A 16,367-nucleotide genomic window follows, 5' to 3' on the forward strand; every position below is an offset into this window, starting at 1 on the left:
ATCGAAACGTAAAGCAAGAAAATCAATAATTGAATTGATGGGGTTGTTCCTAATTTTTAATGTTCGTAACGGAAATATATTCCGCAGTCATAATTTTTCTGTGTTTCTCTGCAAAAATTAACAATAGCAAGAAGTCAATATGAAAATGATAAGAGAAAACCAAGGAGGCAGAATAGAGAATATTGGGAAAGTAACGAGGGAGAACATTTCAAACTGATAAGAAATTTCTGCATTTCAAATGATTGTTTATTCGGTACATTCAAGTTTTCCTTCTTCATTTTTCTTTCCATATTTCCTAATTAATATGTTTCAGAGTTTCAATAAATTTTTATAAAAATGCCTTCTATCAACCCGGATGCTCAACGTGCATTGACTGAAAAACGTGGAAAAGAACTTGACAAATGGATTGAAATGAAATGTGTTCGATTTATGAGCGGGTAAGTAGTTATTACCAATTAAGATTATTTTTCAAATGAAATTAAAATGTAATTGATGTTTATTTAGAATAGAACCCTTTTCACCAACGCTTTCCGATTTGCCTACAGAAATAATTCATCATGTTGTGGAAAAGATGCAGTCCATAGATCGGTTAGTTTTTTTTTGAATGTTCTAAGCTAAGAACCTTGTAAAATTTCGTATTTTTGCACTAATTGTTTTAAATCCGTTTTCTAAAAATTTCCGTATTGAATTTCATGCTAAAATATCAATAGTGGAAATTTTTCCAAAATTAACATCATAGCGACTTTGAAGTGAACATTTGTTTGTTACAATATTTTTGTATTGCATTTTTCATAGTTGTTTCCTGAATTTTCACTATCCCAGTTTTCTTTACCTTTTCGAGAAATTTTTTTTTCTAGAAGTGACATCATAGCCACACTGAAATAAACATTAATTTGTTACAGACTGAGAGCGAGGAAAGTGTGTCGCAGTTTGAGATCTGCTGTCAATAAATTTGGATTACGTTTTGACCACATCCTTTTGTACTTGCAGAAAGAAAGCATCGAAATATGGTTAGGTCGCCCTAAAACAATATATACTACTGCAGCAAATGGCAGTTTAAGTGTGATCCACAATAGACAGGAAAAGTTAATTGATGGAGAAAACTTTGTGGAAAGAGCGGCCAAGGATTTTAAGATAGTATCAAATCACGCAAGGGAAATTAAAATTTGGAAGAACACGTATGATAGACGCGATATTTTTACAACGTTCACAGCGTTTCTGTGTTCCAAAAAGTGTATTCTCGTGGAAGAACTAATTCTTTGGGACTTCTCGTTAGATGAAATCCTCACAATTCTTTCATGTTTTGACGCAAATGTGCTCAAAAAGCTCGAATTACAATGGATTGAGTCAGTTGACCAATTCAAGCGAATAACTCGTTTGGAGCATTGGGAAAATACAGAAGAACTCAAAATTTGGGTTTCTAACTTTGACAGTGCAATAATTGTCTATTGTTTTCATTTCAAATGCTTTGATATTCACAAATTGGACGAATTTCCAGCACATATCGCGATACAAATAAGAGATGTAAGGTAGCCTTGTTTTTCATTTAATTTTTTTTTTTGCAGGATCTTTTGAGAAGCAGTACATTTCATAGTTGTAATATATCTTTTGACAAATCAAAGTCAAATCCGATTGAAATTGCAAGAATGTTCCAACCGGACTATGTCGGCGGCAATGAATTTAAAATTGAATTTTCAAATGGTAACGACAAATTTGATATTTCGCTTTGGAACTTTGATGCAAACAATTATCAATTGAATGTGAAAAGATTGTGAGAATCAATTTCCATTTCGTTGTAAGTGGAAAAGACTCAAAAAGTTTTTTCCGAAATTTGTATTGTTTTGGTTTTTCTTTTATGAAAATAAATACAACTAACCCATTCTATTCATACTTATTGTTCAATTTTTGTAAATAAATACACGTTGATTTCCTATTTTGGTGCGTCTTACCAGGATTTTCAGAATTCAGCTGGTCCCCAGTTTTTCTATGGCACTTTGGTCGTTTTTGTGATAGTTTCGGAAAAAAACTTTAACGGAGTAAAATTGAACTGAACAGCTGCAAATCTTTGACTCGAAAATAATTTTTTATGATCTTTTGATATGTGCAATAAACCCATTAAAATGCCAGAACTGTTGGAATAAATACAGTAGTCAGGAGTGTTTCCTAACCCCACGAATCCACCCGGTTTGTGGTCATACATCATGCTAAGCTTGTTTCGACTTGTGTTCACACATGATTTGTCAAGCATATGAAGCTAGCTCCGGCCAAATAGTCGGTAAGATAACTCCCAGTGCGATACTGAATTATAAATTTTGTTGCAGAGAATTATGCGATTCGGAATTTTTCAAGCAGTACAAATGTTGTTGTTATAGTTTTTAATGTTTATGACAACTTTCAGAAAATGAGCAGCTATAAAAACAATTTTCCCTGAGAAATAATGTGTAATATAAATAATTTATCATCATGCTACATATTTCAAAGTTTTATGTGAAAAGATTAACACAGTGAAACGTATTCAATTTAAAAAAAAATCATTGTCAAAAATTTTTCATTTGTAATTACAGAAAATAGACCGTAATGATAAAATATACCTGTTAAAAATTTTAATATCAACATTTTTTAAAATAGTTTTTTTGGGCATTGCAAAAAAAATTATTATCAAATTCCCGCGCTGTATGGTAACACATGAAGCGCTCTTTTACATGAGCTTTTCGCGCGACTGCCACGTCATACGTACATTCTTCTATCGAATACTGATAGCTGAATAAATTTCCTTCAATTTGACCCAAAATTTGTAATGTTTCCCACTAAGGTGCAATTTTAATCACCTCGGCAATTTGGCGAACCCTTTCGAAAAAACGGTGTTTGGCACGCGGCACTTCCCACACAAACACACCTCCCACGCACGCCAATAATTTTCAGTTGTTTGATTTTTATGTTAAATTCAAAGTTAAAGAAGTGAAGAAGCGTTTTTAATTGTTTTTGTAGCATATAAACATTTTCTGTGTCGACACTGGCGCCTAGCAAGAACTTTTGAATATTTCATGAATTCAGCTTTGCGAAATTTACACCGTTTTTTTTTGTTTCACAAGGCGTAACAACCCACAAAATCATCCGAGCTAAATTTTTTATAAAAATTCTGAAAAGTCAGGTAAAAACGTGCCGAAAAGTGCTAAAATGAATTTTTCTTCATACTGCTGCCGCCGCTCACATCCATCTTTCTGGCGACTGAGTCATTCAAGACTTAAACTACTGCCACAGTCCATGACGGAAATACCACGACAGAAATTTTTTGGATGTTTGTTTTTAAAGAATCTCCAGACCAAGAGCATTCTCTGAACTTTAAAAACTTGTGAGACACTTGATGGTTTCCTCGAAAAAAAATGTAAAAATCCCGCAGAATGCCTACTTGCGTGCCATCAAGAACGTAATCTCAAAAGTTCTGAAGGTCTGCAGCGATGCGGATGGGAATATTTTGAAAATTCAAAACGTTCATCTGGTCAGTATTTTATGGAGAACAAAACTTGTACAAATTGATGTAATAACTCTCTCCACACGTGAAGTTATAGAGCTGCAAACGTGTTACCATACTTTTGGCCCACCCTGTATTAAAGGTGGAGTAGCGCCAGTGGGGATTTTGTCTATATGCACTTACTATAATCCAATACAATCAAATATAATAATAAAACATTTCAAAAAATTTTAGATTTTTCAAAATTTCCGGTCAAAGTTTTGGCAAATTGCCAAAATTTCGAAAAATACGAGCTTTTGAGGATATCTAAAGAAATGTCGCATGTTTCGACCCTTACAATGTTTTAATACAAATATTTTAAACAAAATTGAAACATAAAAAATGTCGAAAAAAAAAAATTTTTTTTTCGGTCGGCTTCCGAAATTATGAATGGCAAAAACTGAGTAATTGTCACTTTTTGACAGTAAATAAAAATTTTTCAAAATTTTTTTGAAAAGTTTTATCATGATATTTGGCCATTATGGAACCAAAGGAGAGGTTTTTAACAATTTCCCCACTGGCGTTACTCCACCTTTAATTGTGATTTCACCGTTTTTGCTACAATAAATGACGTGAAACACCCTTTGTTAGCTTTTCAGACATTTTTCTGTAATGTTTAGCGATATTTTTTATAGAAAAGACGGAAAAATTGAATTTTTTGTGCGCTCAAAAATAAGTTCAAAAATAATTATCTCATTAAAAAAATATTGCAAAATTAAACAAAATCATAATACATTTAAATTTTTGAATTACATTTTTTTACAGAAAACCAAAGATGAGACTGACATTCAATGGCAAAAGTGTCATTATTGTTTGAATATTCAAACTTAAAATAGATGTCACCAGCATAGTCTGATTTGAATACTTTCGCAATTTTAATAAGGTTTGCCGATTTGGCAAAACTTATTTCGCATTTTTGAAATGTACTCCTTTTCATTAAATCCTGCAAATAGGTCAATCAAAAGACGGAACACTGGAATCATAACTTACATCTCTAATTTGAACTGCATTCTGTACTGATAATTCATCAATTTCAATAGTAAATTCTTCAAAGTGAAAGCAATGTTCAAGTTGTTTAGTGCTGGAAGGATAACAACAATATCCATACTTTGTTGCATTTTTCCACTGATCCAAAGGAATGATCCGTTCGAATTGAACAACTTGGTCCGTTTCTATCAAAAGAATATTTTTCAGCGTTTTGGCATCAAAATATGGAAGAATAGAAATGACATGTTCGAATGAGAGCTTTTCAATTATCGTTTTTTTCGCGTGAATACATCCAACTGATTTCAAAGTTTCCAGAAAAGATGTGATAATGTCGTGTCTATTTTCTAAATTGTTTTTAATGAAAAATATTGATGCGTGCTTTAAAACAAATTTCAAGTCATTGAGTGCTAATTCCACAAAGTTTCTTCATTTAAATCGTCTTGGTTGTCCCTCGTCACAGTGGTACCAAGTCACAGTGGTACCACCATTAGGTTCATCAGTATATACCAATACATTTTCGTCAAATTCCATCCTAATGCAGTTGTCATTCATTGCAAATGCGACTCCATCAAAACGAATACCAAATTCATCAACGGCTGTTCTTAAACCTCGGCACACTTTACGAGATCTTAGTCTGAAATCATTTTAGTAATTTCCTACTAATATAGATTTAAAAAAAAACAACTCACAGATCATTGAGCTCCAAGTTTTTGAAAATTAGGTTAGCAACATTAAGAGGCATATCGAGCAAAGTTGGCGATACTTTTTTCGAAAAACAATCACCCATTTTGGAAATATCTGGAAATAAAAAAAATACGGTCAGGCACATTGAAAAAACAAAAAATTTGAACCGGGAAAATAAGAGGTCGTCTTCCCAATCTCTCTAGCAACAGATGGTAGAATGAGAGCCTGTGAGAACAGATTATATGAGCGGGTAGACTTGAAAAACGGACACCTATTTGTCGTCCTAATTGGTCTCTGCCGTTATTAGACTTGCAGATAAAATCTCAACAATGTCTGCTCGATTTGCCTGCAACTAATTATCCACAAAATTGAGCATAGAAAGTGCTAATAAAATTAGAACTAAATTTTAAAAAATCTCGATCAAATCAAACATTTCTTTTCAATGATTTTTTGAAACTACCTATGTATGTTCTTCCAAATAATTAATTAAAAAATGTAACTACCGCTGCTTTTTTTTTCGATTAGAGTCAAAGCATCCTTCTACAGCTTGTGAACTACCATAGATCATTGTCATAACAATTTGTTTAATTCTGAAAAATTTCCTTTGTTTTATGGAAGGAATAATTCAATTATGTAATCAGTTGAAAACAGATAAATGATCTATGGAACCTTCATTATAGGGTTTTTGATCATTTCAACCTGGAATTTAAATTAAAAAGGATTAAAAGACGATCCGCTCTGAAAGCGCTAAGCACTGCGGATCTGGGTTATAATTTAAGCCTCGTCCTAGCCGAGGACTGTCGCGGATAACCCAGCGAAATTCTACTAAATATTTGTATTTATTGACTAAAAAAGCACACGTCAGCTGTAAACTGATAAGAGAAAATATTGGAGAGAATTGAGAGACATAGAGAAAGAAAGTTAAAATGATAAAGTATTCCAAATTGTCATCACTATTTTCAAATCGTTTTAAAATTTCTTTCGAACAACTTTTTTTGATTCCTGTTAATGACGGTCGTATCACAGTTTTTCTCTGTGTGTTTGGTTTTTAAGTTGTCACTTTATTGTTTTCAGATTGCCAGAATCGAGAAACTTTCCAAAATGATCGACATCGATTCAAAGGCACATCAGAGAAATTTTTTATTGTCGACTTTCATCAATATGTCTCTGGATGTCGCTAACCTAGTTTTGGAAAAGATGGAGCCTATGGATCTGTGAGTTAATTTCATTTTTAACATAAAACAATGCGTTTGGTCAATGAGGAAATTATTTCAAAATGTGGTGCTTCTCATCAAGCTTTCATTAGTTGAAAAACCATTTTTGTATTGTATTTTTCATAGTTATTTCCTGAATTTTCACTGTCCCAGTTATCTTTAACTTTTTGAGAAAAAAAAATAAATTTTCCAAAAGTAACATCATAGCCACTCGAAAATTAACATTTATTTGTTACAGACTGAGAGCGAGAAAAGTTTGTCGCAGTTTGAGAATTGCCGTCGATAAAATTGGATTTCATTTCGGTTACATCAATTTGTCCTTGATGAAAAATGAAGTCGAAATGAAATTGAGTGGAACTAAAATCAGATATATTACTGCTGCAAATGGTAATACGAATGTAATTCACAATGAACAGACAAAGTTGATTGATGGAGAAAATTTTGTGGAAAGAGCGTTTAAGGATTTGATGATAGTGTCGGAGCACGCACTGAAAATCATAATTAGAAATTCGAAAGATAGCGACATTGTTACAACTTTCAATAAGCTTTTGAAATCCGAAACATGTGTACCCGTAAAGGAAATAAGACTTTTGTATTTCTCCTTTGATGAAGTCATCACGATTCTTCCATGTTTTGATGCAAAAGGGCTCAAAATGATGGCCTTGGAATATGTTGCGTCAAATGACCAATTCGAACAAATAACCCATTTGGAGCAATGGAAAAAGGCAGAAAATGTTGAGCTTTCGATGTCTGTTATTGCCAGTACAGTGATTCTTAACTCGTTTCATTTCAAAAGTTTCATTATTCATCAGGTTGACGAATTTTCAGCACAGACCGCAATACAAATAAGAGATGTAAGATAACCTTGTTTTTCATTTGATTATCTTTTTTTTGCAGGATCTTTTGAGAAGAAGTACATTCCAAAGTTGCGAGATACATTTTGACAAATCAGAGACAAATCCGATTGAAATTGCAAAAGTATTCAAACCGGACTATGCAGGCGGCAATGACTTCAAAATTGAATTTTTAAATGGTAACGACAAGTTTGATATATGGCTTGAAGAGTACCTATACAATTATTGTTTAAATGTGAAAAGATTTTTAAAATAGCTTTCAGTTGAACTGTAAGTGAAGAAGTCGGAACAAGTTTTTTCCCGAGATTTTTATTTAATTTTTGTTTTTTTTTTTCAATTAATGAAACCCATTTTATTAATGTTTATCGTTCTATGTTTTTGATCAAGTTAAAAAACAGCTCAAAGGCATTTGTGTTCCTCTTTTGTTGTCTCTTTGGGTTATTTTTTAAATGACAATTTTTTGTGATTGTTTGATAGTTTTGAGTAGAGTTTACTGTATCATTTGAAAGTGTTAGAAATATACCGAATGAATAAAAATTGATGATATACAACACAATAATTAAATATATAGTTCTTGATTTATTTCCGGCAAAAAACTAATCAAAAATAATATATTTATTAGATTGATAGTCCTTGGTTGCCAAATTGATACGTGGATTCCACAACTCGATTAACTTCATTAAAAATTGGATTGAGATCAACTCTTCTAGCAGATCTAAGTACCGAACCAAGTACTTCTCCTGGAATTTCAAGTGGGCTCAGCAGAGAGAATCCGAAACTTGGAGCCCAGGCGACAAGGTACGGTAAGGTAAGGGAAGGTAGACCATAAAATTCATGTTGAATGAATTTTGAGCATTTTCCTATTACAGGGCTCTTTTTATACGAACCTCTTATGCTTTATACAAGTCTTGGAAGTGGAACAGATAAAAAAGTGTACAAAGATTTTTTTGATAAAATCAAAACCAAATCAGAAAATGATTTTAGACGTTTGAAATTAAATGTGTGTGACTTATAAGGAACAATTCCAGACAACGAAATGAAGAGAGGCAGGTTCAATTAGCATTGATGCCAATATTCCATCACTCTTTCGTTCGATATCAACCCATTTACTACAATCGATGAGGTACGGCTTGCGCTTTGATGTCGAGCTGAAAAATAGAGTCTAGGCATATTTATGTTATCTTGATACCTAGGCTTAGGCTTAGGTAGAGGCTTAGGCTAATCAATCTGAAAATTGAAAAATTGGCAAATTTCGCTTTAAAAAGCATTAAATTTACTAATAGTTTCATAGGAAAATAAAAATGAAAATTTACACTACAATTCCTTGAAAAAATCTACTTTTTCAAGAAGATATAATAAATAAGCCTAAATTACCTATGTGATTTCTAAGTATGTTCGGCGGCATAATCCCCGATTTTTTCAGGCCTGTCTGGTCCCCAACTCACTTGTACATTTTCGGTCTTCTATTCAAACTCCATGGCTTAGATTCAAATTCACGAAGTATAACATCACTGTCAAACGTATTGTGGGTGAAATCTAGTTTTATCTCAAGTAACTCGATATTTTCATGTCGTCGACTATCAATCCATTGATTCAAATAGCGTATCACTTCTGAATTCGAGAAAAATGAGTAGTTCAGAGATAGGTGATTCCCCTTGAATTAAGATGCAATTGTTGGTGCAAGTGACTTGGATACTCCAATCCAAAGATCTTCACAGTCTTCCAATAAACCAATGTGGTCTATCAAATGATTGGTATCCCGGGCATCGATATCCACAATTGGCCTTGCACGGAACAACTCCAAAAATTCACGAATGGTATCAATAGTTACCTCCCTAGTCCCGTACCGAAACACCCCGATATGCTCAACTTCCTTTAAAACCGGAATGCAGCTGAAATCTGGCTGCCTGTGATTGTCGAACATCACATTTTGGAAATTGACGATACGTGGTAAACCGTGGATATGTAGTAACAAGTTGGAAATGGCTTCGTGAAATGATTTCAGACTTGATCCGTGGTAACATAATGCGTGTATATTGGAGAAATAGGTTTCTTTTATGCTGGAAAGAAAATTGAATGGGGAATTTTTTAAGTACTACTATGCTTTAATTAGGGCACCCAGCTGAGTGAGGCGTTGTGTGTGTGCAATAAAGCAGCCGACACGTTCGGGGTTCCGCAGCTAGGCGTGAAATGAGTAGCTGTGTGTGTGTGCGCAACGTAGTGCGAAGAGGTGGTTGTTTGGAAGCGACCGACACTTTTGGGGTTTCCCGCCGCACTATAAATTCGGCAACATGCGGCTTGAGAGACGCCGTGGAACCGGCGGAGGCGCCGACCTCATGAGAGCCCTAACTTTAATATCATGGTGCATCGCAACACCATGGATCCTAAAACTAACCTGCATCTTATCAATGACCGTCCGACCATCATCCCAAACCAATTGGCATTTTCCATCACTTCTTCTCTAGTTTGATAAATTAATTCAAACTTCGTGCTCTTGGCTTCTCTCTTCATAGAAATTATATGTTTATGATCATGATGTCTTGTGACGCATGTGTGCTAAATTGTGTCGAATTCATTTCTCATCGAGTTTTTCATTGCAGTATGCACCTTTAAGGAACACGACGAGAGAGGGATGAGGTTGATGTATTCCATTTCAGTGAATATTCCATTTCGAACGACTGTCGGGAAGTTGAATAGTTTGAAAGGCATTCTGGAAGCTTGATTGTTGGCTATTATGAACGTAGGCAATAATCAGGTAAAAAGCAAAGTGTGCAGTAATCCCAGAGCACCCCTAAAGTATCATTACAGTACTACAGTAACCCTACAGTAACCCTACAGTAATCATAAAGTAATCATGAAGTTGTCCTAGAATATCAATACAATAATGCTACAGTACCCCTACATGAATCCTACGGCAAACGATTTCTTCCGGCAAATCGGCAAACCGGCAATTTGCCGAATTTGTCGACAAAAAAATTTGAAAAAACACAGTAATTTTACAGTGATCCTATGTTTTATGTAAAAAAACGAAAAAAAACGAGCAGAAATATTCGTAACCTGACCACACAGAAATTTATCGAGAATGCCCGCATGCTACGTCATGGTACACACAGGGCCTGCCTGTTGTATTTATAATATTTTGATCGATAACTGTTCGTGCACCTGCTGTGCCTGACCTGCCATCTTACACACCAGTCGGCCTGTATTCCAATGTTTCTGTTGAACAGCTGTGTGTCATGCAGGGCCTATTGTATTTTTAAAATTGATTTTTGCAAGTGTGCCTAGTTTTTATTTTCAAACTCGAGTAATATGATAGTTCTTTGCGCATTTCAGTTAATTTTTTAAATAGTGTAAACTAAAAAAAACATTTTCATGGAAACTCTTCATTCATTCAGTACAAAAAAATTAATCGACGAGGCCAAGTTTAGGATAGACAAGAATGGATCTATTTGGTTTTCCATTTTCGTCAAATTCATGAAGAGACTTCTCAGGTTTTTTCTCTTTGATGCGGCGCCCGTCTCTGCTAGCCATATGGTCAACGCGAGCAGTATTTGTAGCCGAATACCAATCATTGAAGATGCCGCAATAATAGTCGTACTCCTTTCTGCACGTGGCTTTTTCTTAGAGGCTTCTTCAAAAAAACCAACCTCCATTAGACGCATGAATACGCCGTACAACGCGAACGAGTATAGTTGATAATTCGGGAAACACTCGGCACGCATTCGCAAAAGAACGTAAAGAATGTCACGGTCCGATTGGTCGCTGGTCAGTCCGGGAATCATTTGGCACGCGAGTTCGATATCTGTAGTATTGTATGATTAAATTTTAAGTCTGAAAAATCACGTACATGCAAAACAAGCCGACTTTGAGATTCCATTTTTGCAGTGAACAATGACTGGCGTCGTGTTTGTATTCACTTTGTCCAACAAATCCAGCATAATTTTGGGGCTTTCCGGAACCAAACGATCCTTCCATCCTCTGTACCAAAGATGCTCGATTGTGAATTCCGGTTGATCACTGAAAAGGCTAGCGTTAGATAGGCTTCTTCCGGTACTTACTCAAACTTGACCAACAACTGGCGAACTTCGCCTTCGTCATCAAACTCCATCGACTTTTGAACACATCGCACTGATCCACCATCAAACTTGATCTCGCCACCCTCCGCCAATGGCACATACTCCGCACAAGCTTCACTAGTATCCCAATCTAGATTATGCGTGGGCTCCATATTCTCACAAAGTTGCACGATAGACTTCGAGCGCTCCTGCATCGCCATCCACCAAAACTTTTCAATTGTCGAGTTGCGCGTTTTGGTTTTGTGTTGTGGGCTTTGGGTAAGAATCATGCGAAGGTTATTGGGAAATATGACTTTGCTTGCGTGAATGTAACCGTCCACAAATCGCTTCCCATATCCAACAAGAGCATTTTGGGAATTGGCAAACATTGACACAGTATATCTGAAAATTTTAAATTGGTGGTTGGCGGCCAAGGTTACGGCGAAAATTCCAGAAAAGTGACAAATCCACAAACCTCTGATCCTTCTCGTGACCTATCACCCAATCAGTTAAAATTGTAACAGTCTCTTGACAACACCAGAGCACTTGTCCTTTAATATACTCGGAGAAGCGTTCCCAACTATTTTTCGGGGGGTCCACTGGTTTTGGATACTCCGCAATGTCTTTCACCACCTTTTCCATAAAGCCATTCGAGGATTTTTTGGCGTACTTTGTGGGATTTACAACTGAAACATGGAGATAATGAAGATAATAGTTTTAACTTATTAAAATAACTAACCCATCTCAATCGGATTCATTGGTTTATACGCGTTCGCATTGTCGTCTACATGATCCTGATAGTCGATTGGATTTTTTTCAGCCAACGCGCCGTGTTTTATTTGTTCCATAAGCACTTTCTCCTGCTGTTTATGTTTTTTTTAATTCATCTGGTCAACTTCTTCGGTGTGTTTTTTATCCAACAATTTTCTCATATCTTCATTTCTCCTCTGGTGCTCGTCCACTTTTTTTCGATTTCTCACCTCTACATACTTAAGAACTCCCAGAACAATTAAAATTCCACCGAGAACTGGCACGAGTATTGCCAAACTAATGTAAAGCCACGAAGTCCAGCTGAAAATTGAAAAGTTTCATTTTATTGTAAAACTTCCTAATCTTACCTATCCCAGAATCCTGAAGACTCTGGGGTTCCCCCAGATGAACTGGCTATTGATGTTTTGTTAAGGTTTGCAAATGAAGTGTCTAGGGCTTGAAGTTACTTTTTCGAACTAGCAAATGCAGATGCATGACTTGCAAAGTCTAATCCAACTGTATCAAGTGTATCCAGCATTTTCAAAAGACCATTCAGCGATTGAATCTTGCTCTCCTCGATCAACTTGATCACTGAAAATTTTAAATTTAATTTGTAAAGTAACAATAAACTGATAACCTGATTGCTTGATAGCCATGAAGTCTCCTTTGACACCTTGAACTTTCGAAGCTGCTTCAAACACTCCAGAGTGATCCGCTAACTTCGGTGAATTCGAAACTTTCACAGTTCCCATGAACTTATTCAAACTTGTTGCCATTGTCTCCAGCTCAGCACTCAACGTCGCCAATCTCTTCAAATTCTGTTGATCCTTTGCATCTAGGGTTACCTTCGACATCTCTTTCTGAACAGTTGAACACAATGATTTCAGATCGTTCACATCTAACTTCATGTTCAAAGCTTCGTTCATACTGAATATTCCACGTGTTGCTGATCCAAGAACCGACAGTTGACTCGATGCATTCTTCAATTGATCCATCACACTCACAGCGGCACGTTTTGTCTTGATCTTCTTCCCTTCGATAAAGTTCTTCAAATCTTTCAGCTCTTTCTTCATCTTCGGTAGATTTCCAACAGTTGAACTGATTGACAGTGGAACTTTTGTGGATTTTCGCAAGAGTTGAATGGCTTCAATCACTGGTTTCACGTGTTTGATCTCTTGCATATCGTTCAGCGGATTGATGGCATTGAAGAACTTTGTTACATCTTCCATAACAGCAGAGGTTTTCAGTGTATCGGAAACACTTTTGGCAATTGTTGGGGTCTTGGTGTCTGAGAGTACTTCGAAAGAACTGTTCACTGATTGAACTATCTCACGAATTGGCTCAAAGTCAGTAGAATTCCGAAAATTTTGTTAGTGTTAGAAATTTTATGTTCCATCTTTTTTTGAGCTATTTTCAATATTCTAACCATCTTCTCTTTGTTTTCTTGGTTGTTTAGAGTTTTTATAACTTCGACTACTTTGCCGAGTGAACTTATTTTCACCGAGAGAGATTTCATGTTGGAAGTGAGAGCTCCAAAAAGTTGTAGACTCGAAGCGTTAACAGCAGAAACATTGATCTTGATTTTATCCGCTTTCTCTGCTAGTGGACTAGTCGACAACTTTGTAAGTTGTCTTCCAAGTTCACTAATTTTCGATATTTCCTTGAACATATCACCTGGGTCTAATCCAAACGAAGTAACAACCAATCGAGAAAACTTGTCAAGATCCCCGAGAAGAGTCAGTGAATCGAAAATATTTGGTGCTTGTCCCATGAAAGCCTGCTTAACCCATTGTTTACCCAAATCATCACTAATCAAATTGATATCATGGATACCGTTGATGAGCCCAGGAATGTGCTTGAACACCAAGTTACCATGCTTCTGATGACGGAGGACGACGGCTTTTCCCAAGTAATCGATTTTCGGAAGAATACCTTCTAACGTTTTTGAAACCAATCCCAAGCTTTTGATGTTATCAACAAACGTTGCAATAAGCTTGCTGATGTCTTTTGTCAAAACTACAACGTTATCCTTGTACTTTGCAACAGCGTCATTCAGAGGCAGAAGAAATGGAAAACTGCTATCAAAACTTTTGAGAATTTCACTTTTTGAGATTTCTTCAAGTTCAGTAACGTTAATTTGCTTCAAATCGACTATAGTGCCGTTCAATCTTTGCACATAAACAACAAAATTTTCTATAATAAGGAAAGCGGGTTCAGCTTCGGCATCTGTGACATTTTTAGCTGAAACAACAGTCATTGCTTTCAGAAAATTTATAAGTCTTTCAATCAGCTTGTTCACTTTCAGACCCTCATACTTCGTAGCCAAATGGTCAACAGCTTTCAAGTACGTATGATTCGTAGGAAAACTGAACTTTCCATCCAACCCTCTCACGTCATTGGCAATTGAAGCAGACAGAAAAATCTGTGTCTCAACAGCTTTAATGTCATTTGTAGCCGACAGTTTTGTAGAGAGTTGGTTAATCTGATCAACTACAGTAGTCAACTTAGCTCCATTGATTCCAACAATTTGAGAAGTGGTTAGAGATCCAATATTGAGCAGCTCGGAGATAAGCTCTTCAGATGGAATGGTATTGTTGACAAGTGATTGTTGAAGGTAAATTCCATTGATAATGCGGGATATCATGTGCATTTGATTGACTGATTTGGATAGTTCTTCTGAAAATTTAATCAATGAAGGTTAAAGTAGTCTAGGAATTGACTAACCTTTTGTAGCACGACGAGTCAAATTGTGATGGAATTCTTTGATAGATGAGCCCGTAGAGTTCAGAGGAGCATCTGTAATAGCATGTATTAGTTAATGTAGACAAGCCTTTTAATAGACTTTTTCATGAGTCTATTAAAAGGCTTCCATGTGAGAGCGGTGTGGCGTCGGCGAGAGCGGCGCGGCGTAGTCATTTGGAGCGGCCAACATGCTCGGGGTTCCGCAGCTTGTCGTGGAACAAGTGGCTTGGTGTGTGCGCATAAGGGCTTCCATTACGGCGCCGGTTCGTCGCCGTCGCCGGCCGGTGAGGCGCCTCAAACAGTCTCACTCCGCCACTAACGCCGCAACGTATCCGCATGTACAGTGCGGCGCGGAACCCAGAATGTGTCGGCCGCTTCCAAATAACCAGCTTTCGCACCACGTTGCGCAAAATAGCGTTGCGCAAACTACGGTGTGCAGCCGTCTACTTTGAACTTTTTTTGAACCTTCATTTCTGAGTTTATTTTGAAGAAAAAAGACACAAAATGAAAAAAGCCACGTTTCATGTGTCAGTTCTCTCGGACTCTCGGAGTTACTTTTAGCTCTGAAATATATATTCTACCAACCTTTCGCTGCACGAATCAAATGGCGTTCGTATGGTTTGAGGGAGCTATCGACAGAGTTTAATGGATTATCTGAAACAGAGGGACATTATTCATGCAAAATACTATCTACAATTATTACCTCGAAATTGCAGACTATCCGCAGAGGATATGAAGACTAACAAGATGAGTGATATAATTGGAAATATCCCTGAAAATTTTAAATTCATACTCTGAAAACGCTCTGGAAATACTTGAGATTCAAAAACTCACCCATCGCTATCGTTTTCCGATTTTTACTCGAGAAGTCCGCCGAATTGAAACTTTGAACTGAAGAATAATCGGGAATGAATTGATTTGTTATGCAACGTTGATTAACCTTACACGTTTGTTTTTATTTAATTCTAGAAGAAAGTGCCACGAGAATGCCACGTTTTCGTAGGAATTACGTAGGAAAACGTGAATAATTTATTTTATTGTTGTCTTTTTTTTCTGCATTTTTTTTTCAGAAAACTCTCGGCATTTACCCAGTTTTCTGCCCAAATTTCACTAAAAAAATGCGTCAAAAAAGAAAAAAAATCGTCTCATTTTAGCTATCAAAAATTGTCTGCGAAAATAATTTAACCAGTTTTCATTTGAAAATTCATCTTTATTGCCCGCAAAGGGTGAAACTCAAAGTTTGCTCCAATTTGTGCTAAACTAGGATATAAAGTTGGCAAAACTTGAGTGAAAAGCTGGAGGTAAACGCCTAGAATTAAAAAAAAACTATCCTAAAAGTTTAAAAGCGCCAGTTTTCAAGAAAACTACAAATTAAAACTGCAAACTGCAATTTTCAATTCATATTTTTCGCTCTGAAAATAGTGGAGATTCAAAAACTCACTTATCGTTAAACTGAAGTGAAAACGGAAATAAATTGATTTGTCATGCAACGTTGATTAGCGTTACACGTTTATTTTGATTTTATTCTAGAAAAGTGCCACGAGAATGCCACGTTTTCCTAGGAATTGAG

At 36.0% G+C, this 16,367-nt stretch overlaps 2 protein-coding genes and 2 pseudogenes across 4 annotated transcripts; 2 read left to right on the forward strand and 2 right to left on the reverse strand.

The window, feature by feature from the left end:
* The first annotated feature begins 313 nt into the window (after nt 1–313).
* fbxa-54 (F-box domain-containing protein) lies at nt 314–1,881 on the forward strand. Its single transcript, NM_064904.5, has 4 exons — nt 314–437; nt 505–588; nt 903–1,524; nt 1,566–1,881. Exons 1-4 carry the CDS (start codon nt 337–339, stop codon nt 1,773–1,775), a joined length of 1,017 nt encoding a protein of 338 aa, NP_497305.1. The 5' UTR covers nt 314–336; the 3' UTR covers nt 1,776–1,881.
* A 2,366-nt stretch (nt 1,882–4,247) lies between these two features.
* On the reverse strand, nt 4,248–5,327 carry fbxa-70 (annotated as a pseudogene). The gene is made up of 3 exons: nt 5,188–5,327; nt 4,502–5,132; nt 4,248–4,454 (listed from the first exon to the last, which is right to left on the reverse strand). Coding segments are annotated over exons 1-3 (978 nt in total).
* Nucleotides 5,328–6,248: 921 nt separating this feature from the next.
* On the forward strand, nt 6,249–7,813 carry fbxa-51 (F-box domain-containing protein). Its single transcript, NM_064906.2, has 3 exons — nt 6,249–6,396; nt 6,635–7,250; nt 7,294–7,813. Exons 1-3 carry the CDS (start codon nt 6,284–6,286, stop codon nt 7,504–7,506), a joined length of 942 nt encoding a protein of 313 aa, NP_497307.1. The 5' UTR covers nt 6,249–6,283; the 3' UTR covers nt 7,507–7,813.
* Nucleotides 7,814–10,633: 2,820 nt separating this feature from the next.
* On the reverse strand, nt 10,634–16,249 carry R06B10.1 (annotated as a pseudogene). The gene is made up of 13 exons: nt 16,239–16,249; nt 15,632–15,688; nt 15,501–15,569; nt 15,383–15,451; nt 14,780–14,851; nt 12,693–14,731; nt 12,424–12,646; nt 12,045–12,376; nt 11,781–11,991; nt 11,315–11,707; nt 11,098–11,267; nt 10,898–11,052; nt 10,634–10,854 (listed from the first exon to the last, which is right to left on the reverse strand). Coding segments are annotated over exons 1-13 (4,022 nt in total).
* Nucleotides 16,250–16,367: the final 118 nt, after the last annotated feature.

The sequence above is a fragment of the Caenorhabditis elegans genome, chromosome III (assembly GCF_000002985.6).
Source record: "Caenorhabditis elegans chromosome III".
In the NCBI taxonomy this organism is placed as follows: Eukaryota; Metazoa; Nematoda; class Chromadorea; order Rhabditida; family Rhabditidae; genus Caenorhabditis; species Caenorhabditis elegans.

Bases quoted from the DNA above. Each gene is read 5' to 3' on its own strand.
- fbxa-54 (NM_064904.5), top strand. From the start codon at position 337: ATGCCTTCTATCAACCCGGATGCTCAACGTGCATTGACTGAAAAACGT. The intron at 438-504 runs GTAAGTAGTTAT...ATGTTTATTTAG, and splicing joins TGTGTTCGATTTATGAGCGG to AATAGAACCCTTTTCACCAA. The intron at 1,525-1,565 runs GTAAGGTAGCCT...TTTTTTTTGCAG, and splicing joins TCGCGATACAAATAAGAGAT to GATCTTTTGAGAAGCAGTAC.
- fbxa-51 (NM_064906.2), top strand. From the start codon at position 6,284: ATGATCGACATCGATTCAAAGGCACATCAGAGAAATTTTTTATTGTCG. The intron at 6,397-6,634 runs GTGAGTTAATTT...TATTTGTTACAG, and splicing joins AAGATGGAGCCTATGGATCT to ACTGAGAGCGAGAAAAGTTT. The intron at 7,251-7,293 runs GTAAGATAACCT...TTTTTTTTGCAG, and splicing joins CCGCAATACAAATAAGAGAT to GATCTTTTGAGAAGAAGTAC.